The sequence below is a fragment of the Macrotis lagotis genome, chromosome 2 (assembly GCF_037893015.1).
Source record: "Macrotis lagotis isolate mMagLag1 chromosome 2, bilby.v1.9.chrom.fasta, whole genome shotgun sequence".
In the NCBI taxonomy this organism is placed as follows: domain Eukaryota; kingdom Metazoa; phylum Chordata; class Mammalia; order Peramelemorphia; family Peramelidae; genus Macrotis; species Macrotis lagotis.
Genome location: NC_133659.1, coordinates 323,332,300 through 323,357,685, shown reverse-complemented (window position 1 = coordinate 323,357,685; position 25,386 = coordinate 323,332,300). Strand labels below are relative to the sequence as shown.

The 25,386-nt window shown below is 39.0% G+C and overlaps 1 protein-coding gene across 2 annotated transcripts in view; it reads right to left on the bottom strand.

Moving 5' to 3' along the window:
- Positions 1–24,050, bottom strand: part of WASHC4 (WASH complex subunit 4) — a 44,478-nt gene extending 20,428 nt beyond the window's left edge. For both annotated transcript variants that reach the window (XM_074226754.1, XM_074226755.1), the window contains exons 1-18: positions 23,944–24,050; positions 20,860–20,999; positions 18,446–18,499; positions 18,289–18,354; positions 16,745–16,790; positions 16,313–16,380; positions 14,177–14,259; positions 10,211–10,253; positions 9,503–9,606; positions 8,506–8,626; positions 6,165–6,288; positions 5,145–5,272; positions 4,511–4,671; positions 3,557–3,683; positions 2,770–2,895; positions 1,398–1,505; positions 361–507; positions 162–241 (exon numbers count right to left, since the gene is read on the bottom strand). In XM_074226754.1, coding sequence (XP_074082855.1) covers positions 162–241; positions 361–507; positions 1,398–1,505; positions 2,770–2,895; positions 3,557–3,683; positions 4,511–4,671; positions 5,145–5,272; positions 6,165–6,288; positions 8,506–8,626; positions 9,503–9,606; positions 10,211–10,253; positions 14,177–14,259; positions 16,313–16,380; positions 16,745–16,790; positions 18,289–18,354; positions 18,446–18,499; positions 20,860–20,999; positions 23,944–24,004 — 1,787 coding nt within the window. In that variant the 5' untranslated portion in view covers positions 24,005–24,050. The remainder of the gene's footprint in view (positions 1–161; positions 242–360; positions 508–1,397; positions 1,506–2,769; positions 2,896–3,556; positions 3,684–4,510; positions 4,672–5,144; positions 5,273–6,164; positions 6,289–8,505; positions 8,627–9,502; positions 9,607–10,210; positions 10,254–14,176; positions 14,260–16,312; positions 16,381–16,744; positions 16,791–18,288; positions 18,355–18,445; positions 18,500–20,859; positions 21,000–23,943) is intronic.
- Positions 24,051–25,386: the final 1,336 nt, after the last annotated feature.

Sequence of the window (25,386 nt, the reverse complement as noted above, 5' to 3'; positions counted from 1 at the left end):
CATCTTTAAATAAAAGGAAAATTAGTTGTCATAAGGAAAGAAAGAACCGCTAATGAGACAAACATATTCTCTCCTGTCAAATTCTTAGTTATAAAAAGGACTTCTTTTATTTACTAAATAAATTTGATTAATTTTCCACTCTCAGCATACAGGCAGCTCACCTTTCTCTAAGTTCACTAATTAGATCCAGTTTTTTCATCACTACTTGGAGAGGAAGTAGCTCTTCATCCTTAAATGTTTTCTATTGGAGAAAAGAAAAAGAAGGGGCCAAACACTGGTCCATTATCACCATCCTCTTCCAGGCCGGCTCAGAATGCAGAGCTGCACTGTAATCAGAAACAGACTGAGGAGAGAACATACCATCTGGGTGCCAACACTCAGAGCCAAGGAAAGGATGAGGCGCCGCTGACGGGTGCTGGGCCCATTCAGAGTGTTCTCGGCCAACACGAGGGCAGAGAGGACATCAAGGCGTTGTTCACTATATTTTTTATCCGAAATTACTCTTTTCTTGATGAGGATAAGACAAAAAAAGGCAAAGAGATATTTGACTTCTGAGGTAACAGCCAAAAGACAAAGGCCTTGTGCTAGATAACCATTTTCAAACTCGAGTAGGCAAGATTCAGATTCAGTCTCCTGTGCTCAACTTTCTTTTCTTCTTCTTCTTATTAAAGACTTGCTGACTTGAAAAATATTTACTGATTTTTTAAATGGCATTTATCTATAGGTAGACTCTACTAGACTAGGAAAGTGTCCCTTACTCCACCAATGGTCTCCCCCAACATCATCCTCCCATATCATGCCAAATTCTCCCCTTCCCCACGCACACCCTCAGGAAGTCTAGGTCTTGTCACTGCATCTTCTCACAGTTGTCTTCTGTTGTTTCTTTACATTAGACTGAAAGCCCTTTAAAAGCAAAACTATCTGGCCACACAGTAGGCTCTTAAATACTTTTCTATTCCATTCCATCATCCTCTTTTGTTGTCTTTTTGTTTCAAGTCTCCTACTAGACTGAGTCCTCTCTTGTGACAAAGCAAAACAATCATCATCTGAGGTTCCTTAGACACTGATGTGTATTGCCTGCACTGATCCTCTGCATGTTATATCTACTGGGCTCTGGGATGAGCAGACAATAATACATCAAACATACTCTTAAACAAAATTACCTGTCAATGCAAGTCTTCTTTTTAACTGATGATGGTTAACACATGAGTCTATCATGTTCCACTTTCAGGGAAAGGCTAAATGTTTTAAACTAAACCTAGATCGAGGCAGTGTTAATTTGAGGGGGCCAGCAAGGAGTCAGCTCCAACATGGATGACAAAAGTTCAAGGACAAAGACCTACCTACAAGCCCTGAAAGCCAACATGATTTGATGACGATGACACAGAACAACATACCTTGGCTACAGAAATAGAATGAAGAGCTTGATGTTGAAGGTGCTGGGTTACATGTGAAACAGAATCAGCCACAACCAGACTTCTTCTGTAAAATGTATACTCTATGGCCTATAAGAAACAGAAGAAAAAAATCCCTTCCAATGATGGCATTATTGGACCACTGACTCACTGATGTATTTCAACATTTTCATAATTTGATACATCAGAAGATATTTGTTTCAAAATTCTTAAATACTAAAATGAATTTCTTTTTTGGGGTCTCATATATAGGCAACTATGTAGACAAATGTCATTTAGAATCTTGTCTAGGATAGATGTACCAGTAAGTTAATTATATGAAATCAATTTCTGTACGAGTTTAAAGGAAGAATGCTAATTCATCCACTATTAAAGCTATTAAAGAGTCAGAGGAAAAAGGAACAACTTTTATATAGCTTTTAGCTATAAATTCATTCTAAATGTAATACTATGAATATAAATTCAGCTGCCTACATAATAATTGCATTTACTCTAAAGATCTGAAAAAGAATGGACATCATTCTGCTTTTATTTGTAAATAATTAAAGCAGAGTTAGTTCTTACATAGTTTTTAGAAGACCAGGCAACATTAATAAATTTTTAAAAATAGATAATAAAAACTAAAATAAAATTTGAAAAATATTAACAAAAAATAGAAAGGTTCTTACAAAACTGTAATCAAAACCTTTGAGAAATACAAGAGAATTTTCATTTTCTTTCTCTCATTGTAAGCCAGATCAAATGGACAGCTAGCCACTAATGATAAAGATCAATGAAAGAGGCCTCAGGAGCAGACCTGAAAGGCAAGAATTCCCCAAGACATAACCTCAAACTACACGTTCTTCCTGTTTGCTGAATCAAAGAAAGGTTACTATGGGCAAGAAGAGGCCTTACATCCCAATGGCTCGTCTGTACTTCTGTTAGAGTAAATGAAGGACAGCTACCCTGAGACCTCCTGCTCAGATCCTAGACCATCAAGGGAGAGTGCCTGAGTTCAAGGGAAAGCAAATAAAACTCCAGCTACTTGTAAGGATCTTGCAAAGCTAAACTTAAAAAATGATAGCAAACATGAAAAGACTATTTTAGCAAACAAAAAATATCTTATGTGGTACATTTGGCAGGTATATCATGTACAAGTGCAATAAGTTAAAATCAAGTTTAAGGTCAGTGTCAATATGAAGGCTTTGTGTTGTTTTTTGTTGTTTATGTGTTGGTTCCCAGGCCATCTGCCAGGAGTAAATCCCTTCCAGGCCTTTCTCTAACAAGTAATAAAATGGCTTGAGGACTTAAACCATCAAAGATCCACTGAGCTGTCACTATGGATAGAATGCAGCTACATCATGCTGAAACTCACCTTGAGAAGCTCAATAAGTCTGCATAAGGCTTTGACTGAAGTTTTGGTCATGGGCTTCTGCATGGACATGTAGAGATTCATTGTTGTCTTAATAATGGTGCTAATGCTATATGCATATAAAAAACCCTGCAACAACAGAATACTGTTTTAAGATCAGTACAGAACAGAGTGATAGCTCTACTTACACAGGACTGGTTTTCCAAAAGTTTAATTCAAAGTAGGTTACTACTTTGTGGTATGGTGGGAAGCAAGTTAAATTTGTCAGACAACCTGAACTCAAAGAAGTAAAGGTAGCAGAGTAAGTAAGATGCAGATAGGCCTTATGTAACATCTGTCTGGTGATCAGACTTATGTTGTTCAATTAGACAACTTGGGCAATAAAGGGCTTTCTGTCAAGAGCATGGTGCATTCTGGGTGTATGAAGCCCAGAAACAGGATGTATGGACACCTCAGAGGAAAACTGGGTCTTTCATCATGAGAACCAAAAGAAGAATGAACATTCTGGGGTCAGGAACAGAGACTCCAGGGCAACTGCCACCCAGAGAGAGGAAAGAGCCTGAAGATACTGCTGAAGCAGGAGCGAAGGGAAGAGAGAGGAGAGCTCACCATTCCCTCCACTCATCAGCCCATTCCCACTGAAGGCCACACTACATTGCTTGGCCTGTTTTATCAAACAAAACAGTACTATTCTTTTCCAGGTAAAATCCAAGCTTATATTAATCCAATTTCCAAAAGTTTTAGAAAAAGAACTCACAAAGTATTACACAGTGGGTAAAATGTTTGCTACCTGTATAAAAACATTGCATCTATTGGTGAGGTCTTCAGCAAACTTATCCATTCGCTGTTCTTTAGATGAAATGGATTCCATTTTCATCATCCATGAGCTAACAAAGACGTAGTAAGACTGCACATCTCTATCAAAGAAAAACATTACATTTTCAGAAGTGATCTTTCTTCAAAACCTCTAGGGGAAGCATACTGTCCACTTTACAGATTAAACAATATCAGTGGTTCAAGATTAAGATTTATTTTCTAACAACAAAAGACCATTCAGTAGGAAGAACAAGTGAAAAGCAATCAATTATCACATGTGAAGTCAAAAATGTACGTACTCCTCCTTTTAATGGATAAAAAGAAGTCCACCCAAGGTAGTTTCCTTTTTATAGACCACTAAACCAACAGTTTAGTAGCCAACTACTGATGCTACTGCAGAATAAACCAAAAGATGTAAAATGTCAATTTGTCCAATTTAAGCTAGCTGGCAGAGTACACAGTCCCTTGGGCCTGCAGTTAGGAAGACCCGAGGTATAATCAGACATTGACTAGCTATATGATCCTGGGCAAGTCACCTGATCTGTGATCTCTGTTCTATCAACAGTAAAATGGAGATAACAATAGCACCTACTTCCCAGAATTGTTGGGTCTGGCACACAGTAGGTGCTCTATAAATACTGACTTCTCTCGGTCAAAATACTACTTAATACAACTATCATCAAAATATTCACATAATTTACTGATCTTTAAAATCTAAACTCAAATTAAGCAGATAATCATGCAGTTTTACAAATTCAACAGGTTACTCTGACAAATGCTACTGCCAAAAGCTTCTCTCTGAGGAAAAAGAAATTAAAAATCTGATACCATCTTCTTTCTCCCACATGATTTAAGAAGAGTCAGCATTACATCTAGAAATGCACACTGTCCTCTGGTACAAGCCCTTTAGCAGCGTTTGATCACCTACTTGGTAAGTGACTGGGCCTTTTGTTGCAGAAAGGTGTCCCTGTGAGTTTTAATGGCATGAAGACTTTTTTTGTCAAGGAGTTTGGCAGCTGCTGGCATTTTCTGGATCAAAAAGTTATCCGCAAACCAGATAATGTTAGCAGTTAAAGTGATGGCCGGAACCTGAAATGTGGAGAGTGAAGGACAATGAACAAATGCACTCAGCAGCAAAGTCCATGGGATCCAAACCAATGGCAGAGCTGGTGAACTGATTGCACATAAAATTTCACCCCAAAACACCATAACCCCAGGCCACAGCACTGGCAGTGTCATTCTTGGGGTCAAGCCTCATGATAACTGAAATCCAAGTCTGAACAATCACTGATTCTAAACATCCTTCTAAATGACAAGAAATAAAATAAAACCCTCACTCCTTAGAGAAGCAATTCCCTAGCTTGAATTCCCCTTTTTATTAATATAAGAAATAACTGCAGATTCAATTATCATGACCAGACAGATCCTGATCTTGCAGTAAGATCACCTGAAAGAAGCTCCAAAATCTCTCTGTTTTTAATTAGACACCAAGTCTCAGAAAGAAAAAGGAAGCAGTACTATTTCAGTTGAAAAGAAAAAAAAGAAGGGCACAAAATTCTTACCTTCTTACAAATGTCCAGTAAAGACTTATAAAACTTTTTATCTACAGTCCGAAAAATCTGAAAGTGCAGAACAAAGAGTCCACAAACACCAACATATTTGTCTCTCTGGTCGATTTCAGAGGGTTCACCTTGAAAAAAACCAGTGCCCAAAGTCAGGATGAGGAGGAGAAGGAAGAGTCCTCTTTAAATTTACTCTCAAGAGAGCAAGAGAACATCTGTGATTTCATCAGGGAGGGCAACTCCAAGTGTGGAAAGGCAGATATCAACCTGACCTATCTATGACTTAGGGGAGTGCTTTCCTTCCTTCCTTCCTTCCATCTCTCTCTCTCTCTTGCTCTCTTCCTATCTCACACATGTAGCATATAGCAGCCCAACACTACTGGGATCTGTATAGAAATTCTGACCTGCTCCATTCTCAATCCGGACGTGATCAGTCTCCCAGGGAAGAGTGGTCCTCCCCACCCACCCCCAGCTCCCAGGGGCTCACCACATGGTACACGAATTACTGCAATTCATAACTTTTCACCAACCCCACCTACAGCTCAGAATTCCTGAGCTCAGAAAATGCACAAGCCCCAGCTTCCCCAGTTGCAGGGACTTACATGAAGAAACTCTAAAGAACTGAATGAAACACACAGTACTGAAGTGACACACTAAGGGTGACATGGCTAGAAAATGTTGGAAGCAAGATTTGATCCCAGGGCTTCCTGACTTCAAGTCCAATAATCTATCTGACTCTGTTGAAAAGGTCAATCTAGGGGCAGCTAGGTGGCACAGTGGATAGAGCACTGACATTGTAGTCAGGAGACCTGAGTTCAAATCTGGCTTTAGACACAATAATTGCCTAGCTGTGTGACCTTGGGCAAGTTACTTTTAACTCCATTGCCTTAAATAAATAAAATTTTTAAAACATTTTAAAAAGAAAAGAAAAGAAAAGAAAAGAAAAGAAAAGAAAAGAAAAGAAAAGAAAAGAAAAGGTCAATCTGATGACCAATAAAATCAGCGGGGATTTTGCATTACCAAGTTTGGCTTCTACGTTTGTAAAAATTGTGCGTATGCTATGTGCAAATTCTTCAGCAAAAGTGCTATTCTTTGACACAGATACTCCTCCGTTAAGGGAATCAAACTGCTGCTCTATACAGGCCTAGAAAGGAAATATTCACAACAAAATAAGTCCCACTGATTAGATCACAATAGAAAGTCAACAGAATCTAGTAGTTAATCAAATTCTAAATAAACCATTTAAATGTGTTGCAAATTTAAATGCAATCTAAAAAAAAGCATTTTAAAAACAAAAATATTCATAGAGAACAACATATAGTTCATATACTATACTATATAAACCTATACTATAAAGAAAGACTTCAAATGGTATCCATATTATTCTGGGAACTTTTTTAAAGGAAACTATATTTTGGTTTTCAATCTTAAAGTTTGTTTTCCTAGCCCAGTTAGTTGTAGTTAAAAGAAATGTCCATCAAACTAAAAATGATACTAATTTAGTTAGCAAATAATGCTGTTTTTAGGCAACAGCATAGGCTTAGCCACATGAGTTTGACATGAACAGCTGTGATTGAGTTGTTACAAGATAATAGCATACAAATTAGGCACATGTGTTACAAAGGTTTTGTTTTTCTTTTTTTGCAAGAGGAAGGGAATATCTGAAGAACGAAGACAAGAAGGAAGACCAGAATGCAGACTCAGCTGGAGAGTTTGAAAAGTCTAGAATGATCTTTTTACATACTTAAAATTCTCTATTAAATCTGCTGTAGTATGTATAATCCTTTATTTCTCTTCTACACATATGCCAATACTCTTTATTTCTAAGAGGAAGAGAAAGGAATAAGCATCTCTATTGTGCCTATTATAGAACACATTGTCCTAAATAAGTCTTTTTAAATATTATCTTACTTGATAATTTACTCCTTAAAAATTATTATTAAATATTCCTTTAAAAAAAGAAATAAAACATGTTGATATTCCTACTTCTTCTCTCACTAAAATACAATCTTTTTGCCATCAAAATTCATGTTCAGTCTTTTTTTTTTCAGTTGTGTGCAATTCTCTGTGACCTAGCTTGGCATTTTCTTGGCAAAGATATTGGTGATATTTGCCATTCCCTTTTTCAGCTTATTTTACAGATAAGGAAACTGAGGCAGAGTTAAGTGACTTGCCCAGGGTCACACAGCTAGCAAGTGTCCAGATATCCTTTCAATTAACTCAAATACCAGCTCCTCCCAAGAAACTGTTATATTCTAAAGGTTATATGTGTGTGCATACATGTATTGACACATATATACATTTACATACATATATTTATAAAGGCAAAAAAATCCTTTACAAAATAAACAACACAAGAATGTTCCTGTGCTCTGAGAAACAATATGATGAATACACAGATACCTGGGAAGACATGAGATGATGCCAAATGAAAAAAAAAAAAGATTTGATACAACCATACTAATGAGAAGAACAAAAGACTAAAATCCATATGTGTTTGATTATAATAAATAGATCTGGGCCCTAAAGAAGAAATATAAACAGCGTCATGGCTATGGCATACTAAATAAAATGTCAGACTTAGCTGATATGTTGGATATAGCCTTGCCAATGTGGGGGGATTTCCTATTCTTTGTTAAAAGGGAAGGGTCATTGGACAGGGAAAAAGGAAAGAGAAGGTAAACTGATAAATATAGGTGATCAAAAACTATCAACTGAAATTTTTTTAAGGTCATTCAATATGACAACTGTTGGGGGCAGATAGGTGGCGCAGTGGATAGAGCACCGGCCCTGGAGTCAGGAGCACCTGAGTTCAAATCCAGCCTCAGACACTTAGTAATTCCCTAGCTGTGTGGCCATGGGCAAGCCACTTGCAAAAACCCCCCAAAATATGACAACTATCATAAATGCGAGAAAAAGTATTCAGTACATACTTGTTGATAATGGATGCTGTCAAGTCCCTATCTGAATTACTCTTAAGTATTGCAATAAAAAGTGCTGAATTAATGAAATTAGTGTGGTCACCATTTAAAGAAAAGTCAAAGCAATGACAAAATGAACATTTTAAGACAGAATTTTATGCAATTATTTTACTTAAATTCTGGGAGGGTTGGTTTATAATAAGCCACACTAAAGGGACAAGGGGCCCTTGGACTCCTTGGTCAAAAAGTCTGGGCTTCAGTCCTAGCTCTGCAACCTGAGACAAGTGAGTTGAGCCTCAGTTTTCTTATATGTAAAACGAAGGTCAATGCAAGACAAATGGTCTGAGTGTTAAGATGATTCTTGATGGACCTCAAAAGATGTATTTTTATCTATCAGGAAAATGAATTCTGTAGAAATCAAAGAACATTATTTAACTTACCTGGAATATCATTCCATCAAGTAACTGTCCTTCTAACTTTTGCAAAAACTTCTCAAATGGCTTCAGTTTTTCTTCCTGGATTCCAAACTTTGAAGGATTATGGTGGACAGACTTTAGTAACCTTTATGAAGAGAATCTTGGTTAGTACTAGAACATCTTAAATCCAATTGAGTTCTTTCTATGTAAACTTAAAATTCCACCTGAAAAAGCAAAAAATAAAATTCTGAAAGTAAAACTCTCAACTAGTCCTCTAGATGGGACAGGGTAAACATGAATGATCCAATTATATGTAAGCCCCTTGTCTCAGTTAACAATCAAACAATTAACATTGAACGATAGCCAAAGAAGTTGACAAACTTGAAATAAATTGAAACCAAGCTAAAAGTACAACTGCCATTCTGACAGAGCCCCAATAAAGAGATGATCTATCATCCAGGTCAAAAATTTAATTCAACTCAACTAGACTTTATTAGATCCTAATTACTAGAATTCCCCTAAACATATTTCCTCCTTTTATTAGAGAGGCATGTTTTGTCTCAAAATAACCTTATTATATGGAAACCTAGATGAACAAGACAGATCAACTAGAGGTGAGAATATTCTTTAGAACCAAAAGATGCAGCACCACAGAATTACCTTACATAGAGCCCTTCAACCAAGCAAGCAATAGGTATTTATTAAACATCTATTATGTACCAGATACTGTGCAAGGTAAAATGAGGACACCACTGTCAACGCACCCACAAACACAAGCACATACATCCTTATTTCTTCTCCTCATCTTCTCTGGAGCTGGAAATACCAGAATGAAACAACCCCTGCTCTCAGTGAGCTCATACCCTACTGGGGAGGATCACAAGAGAAGAAACCTGAAGAGAACGGACATTCCCTCAGACTTGAACAAATGTAGTTCAAATGACATTGTTTGCAGAGCTGGTATTCCATATTTATAAAGACCCATAGCCCCAGAGAGCATAAAACAGCCCCTTTAACTCACCTCTTATACATGGTCCAATGGTCCTTCAGGGTAGCATGATTCTCCACAATTTCATCTAGCGTGAGTAAAACAGTCAGCAGCTCTCCCAGATGCTCATACATAGTCTGTCAAAAAAGCTTTGGTGAGCACCCCTACCATAGCCTCAAAACCTTGGTGAGCACCCCTACCAGCAGTCACAAGACCTTGGGGAGGACCCTACCTTGGTGAGTACCCTACTGGTAGTCACAAGACTTTAGAAATAAAAAAAAAAGTTGAATAGTTCAACATAAAGCTAAGTGGTGGTAGATTCAATTCTTTTGTGAGCCAAATAGCTTTGAGAAGAAGGAAAATTCTATGGACACACCTAGGTTTGGCTACTTTGAATTACAAATATGCATTGCTGGTTGCAATAGAAATCTGGGTTAAGAAATGACTGGCCTTGCCACTACTGAGGCAACCACCTCAACATCCATAAAGCATTCATTTTAAAGATAAAAATCACCCGAATAAACTGAGATAGTGGCATTTGAGCAGACAATCAATTTAGTGTCTGCAGCTATGGTTCAAAAGGGGTAAAATACTCTCCACAGATTCAGATTTTTAAAATTTTGTTGAGTTCATTTTATAGAACTTTTTACCCTTTTAATAATAAAAATTAAACATAAACAAACATTAAAATTAAGAATACAAAAGTGGGGAATTTTTTCACTCAAATTAAAGAATTCTTACCTGAAAATGAACTCCAGTTGTTTCTATGATTTTGGGGGCAATCCTACAAGACACAAAAATAGAACCATGTAAAAACCAAGCCAGAGTGTTATGATTCATCCCTATTTCAAGATGGCTCTTTTTTGTTTTGTTTTGCAAGGCAATGGGGTTAAGTGATTTGCCCAAGGTCACACAATGAGGTAATTATTAAGTGTCTGAGGCTGAATTTGAACTCAGATCCTCCTGACTCCAGGGCCAGTGTTCGATCCACTGCACCACTAAGTTACCCCCACAGATGGTTTATAATAATATGAATTTCTCTCCATTGCCTTAAAAGTAATGACAAAGAGCTGATACACTCAAAACCAGCTATCATCAAACCCAGTTTTTCATGTGAATAGCCAGTTCACAGATACTCAGTCATTATCTGTGTGCTCAGTCACTGAGTAAATCATTGACTTCTTGTTGCTTCTACATCTGTAAAATGGGAACTATGATGTCTGTCCCATCCACCTTCTAGGCTTCCTGGAAGTGCAGTATTTTGCAAACTTTAAGGTTTTATGAATTTTGTTGGGTTTTTAAAACTTGCCTCACTGTGGGCAAGAACCTAAATGTTGTATCTTTCTTCTGTCCTGTCCTTGGAAGCCCTGGTCCAATACTCTGCAGAGAAAGGCTCAATGCATCTAACGTGTCAGAGTGGACAGAACTTCGGATCCCATCAGAAGGGATGGCTTCAATGCCACCTCTGTTACTTAATATGTGATGTTAGGCAACTCACTACAGATCTTTAAGTCTCAATTTCCCCATCTGTAAAATGAGGGCATTGGATTAAATAGTCTCTAAAGTTCCTTCCAGCTCTAAGTCAATCAGCCTATGAGGGTCTTATCACTAGATTTTTTTGTTTATTATCCATGTTCTCCTCCCAGATGACTCCACAAACATATAATAAAACATAAGTTCCAAGGAAGAAGCATAGAAACACAATATAACTATGGGCATAACCCTACCCCAAATGCTGGACTTCACAAACGGGACTCTGTCTTGCCTACTTCAAAGTCACCTCCACTAGCACCTGAGCCCTGCTCTCCTATTCATTCAGATTAGAAATAGTTCTCATTATACAAGAAAAGCCCTCCTGTATCCCTGCATATCGTGGCGGAGGGTGTCAACGAAACTATGAGCTGTGCCATGCAAGGTTGCTCAATATGAACAGGTCATAGGGGAGAATACTGACAAAAGGTGACCCACTAGAGAAGGAAATGCCAAACCACTCCATCATCTTTGCCAAGAAAACCCCATGGATAGTATGAAAATGATCAGAGTTGACACTTTTCTTAGAAGAGTCCCTCAAGTTGGAAGGTGTTCAACATGTTACTGGGGAAGATTAGAGAACAACTACAAGTGGCCCCAGAAGGAATGCAATGGAAAAAGCCAAGAGAACTCAGCTACAGGTACGTCTGGTGATGAAAGGAAAAGTTGTGTGCTGCATGACCAATTTATATAGGAACTTGGAATATAAGATCTAAGAATCAAGGTAAGCTGGATGTAGCCAAACTGGAGATGGAAAGTTTAAACATCGACATCCTGGATATGAGTGAACTTAAATGGAGGGAAAGGATAAATTTAATTCAGATGATCATAGTATATATGAGGTAATATATATTACTTTGGGGAAGAATCCCTTAAATTAGAAGAAATGGAGTACCCAACAGAGTCAATAAAAGAGCAAGAAAAGCAGTAATAGGAGAATATAATCTCAAAAATGATAGAATGATATCTGTTTGAATCTAAGGCAAACTGTTCAACATCACAGTAATACAGGTCTATGCTCCAAACACTGATGTCAAAGAGACCAAAGTATAGTTCTCTGAAGACCTATAGCACCTTCTAAAACTATACCAAAAAAAAAAAAAAGGTGTCACATTCATCACGGGAAACTGGAATGCTAAAGAAGGAAATCAAAAAATAACAGGGAAAACAAGCAAGGTACCAGAAGTGCAGGATGATTTACAAAGAGGCAGAGGAACTAGAGACCAAACTGCCAACATTTGTTAGAGTACAGAGAGGAAATTCCAGAAAAATCTCTATTTCTGCTTCACTGACTACACTAAAGCCTTTGACTGTGTGGATCACATCAAATTGTGACAAGTCCTCAAAGAGATGGAAGTACTGATCAACTTACTTGCCTCTTGAAGAACCTATATAGGGATCAAAAAGGGGAAAAACAAGTTCTAAATACAGAACCACCAAATGATTTAAGATTGGGAAAGGAATACGACAAAGTTGTTGTTACTGTATTTATTTAATGTACATGCAGAGTATTTCATACAAAACACCAGGCTGGATAAGGAATTAAAGTTGCCAGAAGAACAACCAACAATCTCAGATATGCAAATGCTACCGTTCTGGTAATAGAAAGTGAAGAACGAGGCAGTCTCTTGATGAAGGTGATAGAGTAGAGTACAAAAGCTAGCGTGAAGCTTAACATCAAACACAAACTAACATCATGGCAACTGGGCCTATCACATCCTAGCAAATGGAAAGAGAAGAAATAGAAGGAGTGTCAGATTTTATATTCTTGGTCACAACCATCACAGCAGACAGGAACTGCAGCCATGAAATTAAAAGACCCTTGCCTTTTAGATGGAAAGCTATAGCAAATCTGGACAGCATACTAAAAAGTAGAGATGCCATCGTGCAACAAAACAGACAAAGCTATGTTTTTCCCTCATTAGCAATGTTTCTTTGTGAGATTAGGACTATAAGGAAAGCTGAGTATCACAGAATCAACGCTTTCAAACTATGGTGCTGAAAAAAGTTTTGAGAATCCCTTGGACAGCAATAAGGTCAACTCAGTCAATACTTAAATTAATTCAGATTTTTCACTGGAAAGTCAAATACTAAAGCTGAAGCTTAAATACTATGGCCCCATGATGAGAAGGCAGGACTGTTAGTAAAGATCCTAATGATGGGAAACACTGAAGGCAAAAGGAGAAGTGGAGGGCAATGGATGAGATGGATAGATAATGCCATGAAAACAAGAAAACAACCAACACGAGCTGGGACAGACTTTGGGATATAGTGGAAGATAGAAAGGCATGCTATATAGGGTTCACTGGATCACAAAGAGTCAAATACAATCAGCTAAACAACAACAACAGACAAAAAAACAGTGGCTTGGGAGTATCTGCTTGGGAATCAGGAGACCTGTTTTTTAATGTTGGATCAGTGATTGACTAGTTATGAGAATTTCAGAAATCATTAAGCTACTGGGATCTCAGTTTCCTCACTTGTAAAATAAGAATTATTGTACTAGGTGATCTCTAAGGATCATTTCAACTTTAACATTCTATGAATCTAAGAACCTGTCTCGCTGACAATGGGTCAATAGCATTCCATTCATAAATGGAAAACATAAAATAATTTTCTTACAGCAGAGTAAAAAAATGAGACCAAACTTTACTAGTACCTTCTGGTCTCAAGGAGGGAAAATCAGAGACAATATGATAAGGTGTAAAGCACAATGGAATAAGGTGCCAAAAAAGTGCTCACTCACCCTGAAACTGCCACCATCTTACTGTGTTAAATCATGACCTAAAGGTCAGCTTCCTAATCTAAAAAAGACAGGCTTCTATTCACTCCCTTCCTACCGAGCTATTATGAAGATAAATGTTATAAGATTTGTGGAAACTGCTTTGGAAAATATAAATTACTCTACAACTTTGAATTATTTCCAAAAACTAGGTCTACATCTGTAGAGAAATCTAAGAAGCCCAAGTTCTTTCCTGTCTTGTTCCTTTAAGCATGGAGGTATAAGGGTTAGTAGCTGAAGCAAAAACCAGTATTATAGGCAGACCTCTGAGATTATTCTGTTCGGGTGCTAAGTCAAACATAGCAAGATTTATTTTGGTTAATGAGATAGAATTGAAGAAAAATAACATTTTGTGTCCATAATAGGAAAGCAAAAGTATTTATAAAAATCATTACTTGTTATTGATATAAAGGGCGGCCAACTGATGGACTACGTTCATCACCACTTCATAGCACCTTGTAACAAAACAAGAGAGTTCCTGAAATGACAAATGGAAACATGTTACATAGCTATTTTTCCAAGTATTTTTTAAAATTGAAATTTATGGTCCACAAGAGGCATCAAAATCAGATAAACTTCATTAAGAGTCCAGTTGATCACCAGGCAATGAACTGCCTCAAGAAACCTGTGCTCTCTACAGACTCTTTGGAACCAGTGGAGAGAAACTCACATGGGACCATGTTTTCCAAAGCTTTAATCCAATAGGAAGAAAGCTTCACACACTCCTAAAAGACTTTAAGGTCATGATATGACCCAGAGGCAGACCATACAGCAAGCACAGTCAAATCATTTCTACTTGAAGAAAACAAGTTGTTAAGTCAAAATTTCTCTATGCCCTAGTTTTTTCCACAGAATTTTCAAAGATTTCTGCTTTCTACCAGAGCTCATTTTCATTAGGAAGGATTATTTGGCTAATTAAGCCTAGTTCAATAACTTCATTTTTCTACTCAAAAATGACAGTTGAGATTTATGCTTCTCACTCACAGATTGACAAGTGTCTCTTAACCATTTCGAAGTAGGTTCGAATCACCATCAGAGTTTTTACAGGTCTAATAAGACTTTGCTTTAGAAATTATTACTTTTCTCAAAAATATAAGAAGCATTTTATTTAGTGAGGAATAAAATGCAAGATTTTATTTTACTTCTTCCTTGATACTTATAAGCCTTCACCCAAATCAATTTAATTTGCTCTTGTATTTATAAAAGCCTTGAAAATGGTTTAAATTAAGGTTGGGTTACCTGACTTGAGACTGGTTACTCAAGCTAACAAGGTCCCGAGGCTCCAGCCTTGGGCCTGTGCTATCCAACACTTTTAATTATTTGGATGTTGTGGCTTGCTTATTATCAAATTTGTGGATACCACGAACTGGGAGGGGTTGCCAATGGCACATGACAAAAATCTTAATCTCAAAAGAAAGCTCTTTAACTGGATACCTGTGACTAGAGGATAAATTCAATTAGAGGGAGTTTATGACAAATGTAAAACACAACAAATTCAAAAATCCCTTGAATAGAAACCTGTGCTGAACTAATACTCTGCTGGACTCCAGAAATTCCAGCAAAGTTCAAAGGGACTATGCCCTCCTAGACCACGCCCCACCTTTTGGGGCTGTCACATTCCACTGTCTCAATACAGAGTGAGCTTCTGGTCCTCTAATACCCCCAGATCATTTTTAGGTGAACTGTTGTCCAACCAGGCTTCCAAATTTTATACTTGTGCAATTTATTTTTTGATCCCACATATATAAAAATATTTTACATTTATTCCTAGTAGATTTCATCTTAATAAATGAACATCCTAGTCCAACACTGAAGTCAGTCAAGATGTCTGGAATGCTCTCCAATATAAACATTATCCAATATAAACATTATCAAAGCTAAGAAGCTTTGAGTCATTTACAGTCTGCAAGTATACCAGTTGCCTTTATTCAAATCATTAATAAAAAATATTAAACAACACAAAACCAAGGACAGAGCCCTGTGGCACGCCATTAGCAACCCCTGGCTAAGCTGACACAGAACCACTGAGTGGTCTAGCTGGTCAAGTATTTTCCTATCCACTTACATGTGCTGTGTCCTTATTCATGCCTTTCCATCTGATACACAAAAGCACCACAAAATAAGTCTGTGAGTAAATGATGTCTTCCATTTAATATGAGTGACCCTCCCACAGCTCATCACAATGGCCTCCCATCTCCTCACCTTTGCACCAATTGTACCTGAGACCTAGAATGTCATCCAAGCTCTTTAAAAGCCCTTATTTCCTTTAAGCTCTGCTCAAGCAAAACCTTCTCCAACCAAACTTTTCCCTGCTATTGCCTCCCCAATGACTGCATGAAACCATCTGCTTGGTAGTTATTGTACATAATTTTCTTTGTACTTATTCATGGATATGTTTCTTTCCTTAATAATAAGCGGGTACTTGATGCCCTGGCTCCAAGCAGATCCTTAATAAAGAGGAGCTGATTGGTTGGTATCTAGAGTATATAGGAGGCTAAAAAAAAATTCTAGGAAAACACCAAACTGATTACCTGTAAAAATGAAATGAATCTCCCGATCTGAATTTGGCAATCGCCTTCTGCCATGCTGGAATCTGTGGCTTTTAAAATAGGTAACAAAGGCAATCAGATTTCAGAAAGTCAGCCATCAGTCTGAGTCAACTAAAAAAAACACCCATTTTTAACTTCTTTAAATGTTCCCAGTATCAACAAAATGATATCCTTACAACTCTGCTCAGGCATCAACATACCCACCCTCCAAAGCCCACCCTTCCAAATTTGTATTTATGCTGTATAACTGTCTGTGGGCGTATTCTGTACATATTTATACATATATTTCTTGTCTCCTCTATGACAATGGAACCTTCTTGCAAAGAGGAACTGTTTCAGGGTTCACCTTGGTAAACCATCATGGGGAAAGAAAGAAATCATGACCACACCAGTTTTTAAAACTAAAGAACTTACCTCCTTCCCCATAAAACAAAAGACCATTGTAAAATTTAGTTTCAGCCTGTTTCAAAGAAAAAAAAAATAATGGTGTTTTTAGCAGGTCCATAGACACCTGAGCAATCAGAAGTCTAAGGCCACAGGGGTACCTGGGACCCCCTTTGGGAACTCTGTCATCTCCTTCCTGCTAGGGCTCCTCCCAACACCACCAAGCATAAGGTGAGATGTGACTGAAGGGCAGCCCTCACTTGGTCGACAGCTTATCAACCATGCCAGACTTCAAACCTCAGGGTCTCACCTACCTGCCTCCTGATTCCATACCCACAATGTGGCCCCCATTTCTGCAGCCTTTGCCAACATCCACTCCAAGCACCATCATGGAAGAACTCTCATGGCAGGGGTCCTCCTGCCACCTTTTTAGGGTACCCCACCCACAGTTACCAATGAAGAGAAATTCCCATCCTGCCATCAGAAGGTTTGAAGGTGCCACCTCCACCCCCAAATGGCTCTAGTCATAGGCAAGCTTTCCACCTAACCAGTCTCAGCTCCTTGGGTATAAGGAAGGTCCTGGTTAAAGGATCACCCAGGACCTTTCTAGTTCTCCTAAGCTGACTCATTAGCTATGCTAGACTGAACAAGTCATTCAACTAAGCCTCAGTTTCCTAATGAGAGAAAACGACTTTGCAAACCTGAAAGTGCTCCACAAATCTAAGTCATTTGTGTAACAGACAAGTTTGCTCCCCTCACTCCACTGCTCAGCTATCCTCGCAAGGCTCCCAAATGCCCCCTGGATACAAGGGGCCTCTCCTCAGCACAACTCTGGGCCCTCCATAATCATAGCTTTCCCACCCACTTTCACTCTGTGTTCCTGCCTAACTTCTCCAGCTCTTCCCTGGGCTCATCCTTCCCTTCCCTCCCTCAGGATACTTGCTCTTTCCAGCCTTCAGGCCATTTCTCAAGTCTCCCTTCAGGCTCAGCTCAGGAGTCAGCTCAAAGGAGACTTTCCTTGATCCTCCATCAATGTCTCAAGCTGTTCTGCAGAATTTTTCTGCCCTACTCTTCCCTGCTTCCATCTCTGCCTTCACCTCTCTCTCTAACACACAGACACACACAGACACACAGACACACAGACACACACCAGGCTCAAGGGCATCCCTATATCCCTAATAACTAGCAAAATGACCAATGCACACCAAATGTCCACTGAATTGCTTAAGTTCATATAAATTGGCAAATTTTAAAAATTTTTCTAGTATTCTTAAAATAATCATCTCTATATTCCTTTCTCTATTTCTTTCCCTTCTTGCCTGCCAATTTAAATTAGCTCTATCCCCTATAATAACATAAGTGCCCAAGAGACAGAAGAAAGCAAGCGGTTTGGGGCAAGATTAGAAGAGAATTGCTGCCATCAAACTTTTGCCAGTCCTTTGATGGTCCCTGAGCTAAAAAATCCAAAGGATAGTGGATTCAACACATATCACTCAAGTTCAAAAAAAAAAAAATCAGGCCATATTTGATAGATCAATTTTAGGGAACATTTACAATACAGTTTTAATACTTACCTCATATTTTAATTTCTTGATTTCACAACAAAGAGCAGCATACACAGTGATGACTTTGTTTAAGACCTGGTTTAATTGGACAAAACAGAAAAAGAAATTTAGCAGATAATATTCATAAAATTTTTTATTTCAATATTTATCTATTAAGATCCTTTACCTTATTTTCCGTCTTTATGAGCTCCAAAAGGGAAGATTGTTCATAAGGCAACAACTATTTAAAACAAGGAAAAAAACACTTTTTAGTTTGAAAACTGCAAACATTCTGGCCCACAGTTACGCCATGCTCAGTAATCATCACTGCACTGGCCTGAATTCACAGAAGCTCAGGATTCTGAAAAGGAAATCTATTTGCAGCTTCAGTCCAGGACTCTTAGCTCTGCCCTATGGGGCCAAATGGAACTGGTGCTGTTGCTCCTCCACATATGACAGGTCTTCACATCCTTGCTGACACAGTATAATGGGGTTCCACAATATATTCCATCCCCCATCCCATCCTGAATCTTCTCTCTTCCTGGCCAAATATCCCCAGTTCTATGAACTAATTAAGATAAATGGTTAAAAACCAAAAAGAATGAAACCCAAGGAAGGAGGCTTTTGATAGATACCATTCTCATTTAGGAATAATTCCACTGGGTCCTGAGTTCTTAGGAAGAGGGAAAGTACAAGCTAATGCAATACGGAAAAATAAAACAAGATATGCTTATAAGATGATGTTCTTTGAGTTAGTGATGCCACAGAGAGAACACCTGAAGGCATCAGTCTACCACCTCCAAAGTGTCTAACAAAAAGCTGGATCTTAACAAAAATGGGAACACGACAGAAAACTTTCTTTTAACATTTAAACTGAGGCTCAGACCTATCACAAGGAGAGATTCTGGTCACCATTTTGCAAAAAAGAGATCTAAATTTTGAGGTCTCCTGCAAATCCCACCACTTCCATGAAGCCTTTCCTGATCCCCCTAAGTGAAAGTGATTGTTCCCCTTCCTTTTACCTAAGAATGCATGGGACCTCTCAAGGTCCTTGATACCCACTACACATGAGCTAAGACTTATTTGGATACATCCTGTCACCTCCACTAACTAAACAACTGTGTTTTATTTAGCTTGGAATCAGGGGAGACAATAAAATACTTTCTATGTGAATAGAGTCAAGGAAGGCCAAAGAAGAGCTAGTAGAACAGTAAAAAGGGAAGAAGATGCATTAAAAAGATGAGGATTCCTGATCTGGAGATAAAGAGAAATCATGAAAGTTTATAAAGTCACAAGCAACATAACTCATATCATCATATCATGGCACAGGAAAATCAGGAGACATCTCCTTAAAGTTTGAAAAGTCAGTGTAAGACAGATAAAAGGAAATGCTTTCATGTGTCAATACTCAACAAGATGGCAAAGACTGAATCCATAAAAGGAGCTGCAACAAGCTAGAGAAACTCACAAATGACAATGATCTCCAAAAACTCTAGGAGGTTTGGGGGATTCATCAGTACAACTCTGGAGGCCAGAGAACAAGGCCCTCTTTACAACATGTTAACCAGGTTAAAGGAGAGGGGAAATGGAAATGGATTGGGTACAAATCTCAGTGCTGGCTATGAGAGCTCAAAAAAGAATTCATCCACTGGAACTTTTTTACCATGGTCCCTTTAAGCTCTGGAGCCTATGAGATTATAAACCTTATCCATTGCCAATTATTTGATAAGACAATTTTTTTGAGAAAGATCTATATATTGAGAAGGACTTTGAAAGAAGCTGATTTGGTAGAAGATCACTGCAAATACAGTAGGAGATGGCAGAAGGGGGTGGGGGTGGGGAGGAAGGGCAAAGGAAAGTAAGCATTCGAACTGAAGGAAAAAGGAACATCAAGCGTATTCTAGTTTTAGGGCTAGAACTTAAATATTAAAATCCTGGATACAGAAATAATGATGAGATTTCAAATTTTTTTTTAATGAAGAGGATTTTAAACCTCAGGTTATTTCCCCTATAAAATATGAATGACAGTAGATTTAGTCCTGGTCTTTAACTAGATGAGGACTTAATGACAGAAGGAGCTGCTCTTCCCACTTAAACAACAGGTGGAATTGCCATTCATCTGAGCAGGAATCCTTGGGTTGTCCTGATGCACTTAAATCCAATTCACTTGCAGGTCAAGATATCACATTCTGATGTCATTGGGACTATTTGAGAATGAAGGACAAAAAGAACCAATCACTTACTGAGGAGAAAATTAACTGTTTCAATACAATCCTACCACGGAAAGAGATAGTGTAGGCCATAGTCCTGGAGCTGGCACTGGAACCAGGAGTTCAGGGTTTGACCCTCTACACTGGGGAGTGCAGCCAAACCAGTCACCTCTCTGAATCTGATGATCCTCATAAGGGAATAGAGAGGGCAACTGGGTTATGGGGGAGAAAGATGTTATTCTCCTATAGACATGAAGAAAATGTGAATAATTGTTGGATTAGGATACAGGATGTATCCTCTCAGGAAGATTTCCAACCCACAAGGTTTTAAATTCTAAGAATGAATATTCCTTAAAAATGTAAAATTCATTATCAAATAAACAAATCTGACCTTTAGTGCTATAGGGTCAAGCCTGAAGTCCCAAACATCCCCAACAGAGCTATCCAGCGCATCTTCAATTCTTCTTAGCTGGGATGTGTACTCCTCAAGAAATTTCCCATAATTCTTCAGTTGGACTTCTGCATGAATTTCTAAAAAGTAAATTTCAAGACAGTAGTTGATACAGCATGCATAATATACTCAAAGAAAAAAACTTTACTTCTAATTTAAAAGTGAGGCGACATGATAGAAAATGCCATCCACAGTTAGAAAAAGAACTATGAAATAGGAATGCAGAGCAAAGCATACTCTTTAGCTTTTTAATTTTGTCTTTTGTTTTTCCCCTTGTTGTGATTTTTTTTCCTTTTAGTTCTGATTCTTCTTTCACAACATGACCAATAAGGAAACATAACATATCTAACATGGTTATACATGAATAACCTGTATCAGGTTACTTGCTATACTAGCATGGGGGCAGGGAAGAGAAAACTTTACAAAAATGAATATTGACAACTATCTCTATATATTAGAAAAAATAATAAATCAAAAATAAAGGTGAGGTTAATTATCTAATTATTTATCATACCAGACCTTCCTGAAAGTGTAGGTCCAAAATTTAAAGAGCTTTTTTCTTTGCCAGTGATATGTTGAATTTTCTGGCATTTTTGTTACAAATTCTGGATAATCTAATTATTATCCTACAACTCTTCATTATAAAGACTTTGCCCTTTTAACCTATTTCTTTTCTTTTCTTTTTTTTTTGCAAGGCAATGGGGTTTAGTGACTTGACCAAAGTCACACAGTTAGGTAATTATTAAATGTCTGAGGCCAGATTTGAACTCAGACTCCAGGGCCTATGTTCTATTCATTGCACCACCTAGCTGCCTCTTTTAACTTATTTCTGAAAAGCCCAGACATCTGGGAAAAAAACAGGCCACTGAAAGTTCAATTGATATCTGTTTATGAGATTATTACACAGTCCAGCTCTATTACTGGTTTAAGGCAGAAGTAATATATTCTTGAAGTATGCTATCACATTTAAGATCATATTCAAGATTCTTATTTAAATTATTTCTGGATAAGGCAGATTTTTTTCCCCAAAAAAATGATTTTTAAAGAAAGCATTTACGTACAGTACCTATCTTTGCAATGTGTTATTGGGAAACTCAAATAAGGCAATGAATGTAAAAAAGAATCCACCATTTTTAAAGCATCTGTTATACATCTATTATTGCTATAGCCGATAAAGGTTATCTTAAAGGCTTTTTAAAAGCCTGAAGGCTCAGTGGTCGGTGGGATTGGAATCAGAAAGACCTGTGTTTAAAGCCAGTCTGACCCTGGGCAAGTCATCTGACTTCTGCCTAAGTCTCCTACATTTTTCCTAGCACTTAGCACAGTGTCTGACAAATAGAAAGCGTTCAATAACTGACTGAATGATTCTTGAATGTGATTGTCTAAAAAGGACTATAAAAATAATACAACTAATTTTTTTTAAATGATGTAACTAATCTAACATCCTGTCAGGGTGAGTCTTTTTGATTTTTCAAGCACAAATTTAATTGCCATCAAAATTCTGTTCTTTTTCTATTTAATATTTAATTCTACATTTTTGTGTTCTATAAAACAAAGAGCTCAATAACCTCTCTCCCACTGACAGGAGCATCCTCTGTGAGTGAGACAAGAAAGCATCTTCCCTTATGTCAGCGTACTGAACAACGACATGTCCTAAGTTAGGAGCCCAGGACTTGCTTTCTCATCTCACCAATGACATATCTGAGTAATAACATCCTTAGCTAATCGGCATTCTTTTATCATACACTTCATACCCACCGAATTCTTAACTTTAGTCAAGTAAGGTTGTGGGCAGTATAAGAAGATGGATAATCTCCAAGGTGACACAGAAGAGGAAAATGAATCTTTCTCATAACTAGTTACATTTTCTATAAGAAAGCCCAATAGGACAGCTCACTGTCACTTAAATGTAAATGCTCTACACATGTGAGGGTAAGGACATATACTTAACAACAGGCAAACTAAGTTCATGTCAGATAAAGGTGGAAAGTTGTACATCGGTTCAACCAAGATTTACTTCTGTGGAAGAATATGTGAGGTGGCTACACCATCTGTTCATTAATGGATCAATCATAATCTGTTAAAAAAATTTAAAAACACCTTCTAACAAGACGATCTATGTAAAATCAGAAGAAAAATTTACTAAAATGAAGTTATTTAAAATGCTATTAACATGATTTCTATTTTAAAAATTTTGCAGAATGTGAGAATAAGGGGGGAATTTGCATAAGTAAACAACATTACAAGATTGATTAAAAACACACAGTTCATAGTAATACTTCTGAGAAAAGGGACGTATCGCCCGATACACTTCTAAGTCATGAGCAACAGCTTCCTTAAAAAATGGTTTGCGAAAAGCTGCAAATTATGGAAAACCATACTAAGCTCAGTCCTTTATGCTGTCCACTCTTCACGGCGAATGTCATGAAGTTTAACCATACTGTGGGACGTGTTTCACCCAGAAGGTGGTTAGAATCCAAAAGCAAACACAACGTTCATACGGAGCCCTAAAAGAAAACGTGCGCACGGCATCAGTAGCTGAGCAGAGACCCCGACGGCGACCCGTGCAGACTGAGCTCTCACCCCATCGCTGAGGCAGGTGCCGCTGCCAGGAGCCGCCACCCCTCGGCAGCCAGGCCCCAGTGTCAAGCGCTCCTCTCCCGGGCGCCCCCATCGGGGCCCTCGAGCCTGCCCTTTGGGGCTCTGGGCGCTCCCGGGCTTTTCTGGCTTCCGGGGGGCCGGGCTGAGCGGGGCCCGGGGGGGGCAGCTCGGTCTCCGGGGAGAAACCAGGAAGCACGGCCGGGCAGAGCCGGGGGCCCCCGGCCCCTGCCCAGGAGACCCTCGGGGTTCGCCTCGCCTCCAGGCTCCTCCCCCCGGGGCCCCCCAGACTGCAGGCCCCGGGGGGCTGGAGGGGGCGGGGGCCCCGGGGGGGGACCCCGAGGGTCCGGCCGGCGCGTTAGGGGAGCCCTCGGGGGGGGCCCCCCAGCCGGGGCACCGGGGCCCGCGCCCCCTCCCGCGCCTTACTCTGCGAGCCGTCGTCCAGGCGGTCGAACTCCCAGTCCGGGGACAGAGTCTCCACCGCCATCGCCCCGCCACAGCCCGGCGGCCTCGCCCCCGTGACTGACGGGCAAGGGCTGGGGCACGTGACTTCCTGTCGCGCCCCCGCCCCGCCTCCTCGCGGGCTCCCGGCCCCGAGGGCCGCTGGGAAATGGAGTCCTCGGGTGCGGCGGCCGCTTCCGGTCTCGGAGCCCTCCGGCTCCTCCTCCCTCCTCTCCCCGCCCCGCCCCCACCCCGCTGCGGCACTCGGGGGGGGGGGGGGGGGGGGGCCTGCCGCCCTGAGGCTGGAGAGAAGCCAGGCGGCGTCTGGCCATGGGCTCACCGAGCTGTGCCCACTGCCCTCTGTGTACCGAGGAGGAAACTGAGGCTGGCAGCGCGAGTGACTGGCCCGGGTCACCCAGGGGGTGTTTGAGGTGGGGGCCTCGGAGGTGGTGATGGGGAGGAGGAGGAGGAGGAGGATGGGGATGGGGATGCTGATGGTGATGGGGATGAGAAGGAGGAGGAGGATGGGGATGGGGATGCTGATGGTGATGATGATGATGATGATGATGTGGATGGTGGTGATGGTGATGGTGATGATGATGGTGATGCTGATGCTGATGCTGATGATGACAGTGGTGGTGGTGGTAGTGATGATGATGGTGCTGATATCTCATAGGAAATGGATCAATTTTCCTTTCCCTCTTGGCATCAGGATTGAATTTGAATCATCGCTCTCACAGAATCTCCGTATTGGAAGAACCCTTAGAGGTAATTCTGGCTAACATCTAAACATTTATGAAGTACCTACTGTTTTCAAGGCACTGCAATTATACACATTCTTATATGTAATTGCATGTATTATATGCAACAATAATTACTTACAAAACACTATTTAGATCATAACATATGCTAATTAATGTCATAGATATGTGTTTGTATAAATTTGTGGTGTCTTGTATAGATGATGTAATTTATATATTGTGTTAACTATTGTGGATATATACCTATGTTCAGTCACTTGCATCTATCTTATAGTAAGTATAGTATAGTATAGTATAGAATAGTATAATATCAGTATCAGTATAATATAGTACATCTACTACGTTGAATAATTTAGTATATATGTATATGCATTATTTACATGACTATAGTTTATAAAGCTTTTTAATGCCTTGCATATATCAATGTATGTATTATTTTAAGTAATCTGTGTATATATGCATTATTCATATATATTCACATATATCATACATGTACTGTCAAAAAATTAACACATTATATAGTAATATGTCGATATTATGTAGTAATATGTAAACTATCTCAAAAAATTTAATGTACTTGCATTATATGGTAATATATTTGCATATATCATATATGTAATATGTCAACAAATTTAACATACATTATATAAAATATGTCAACTATGTC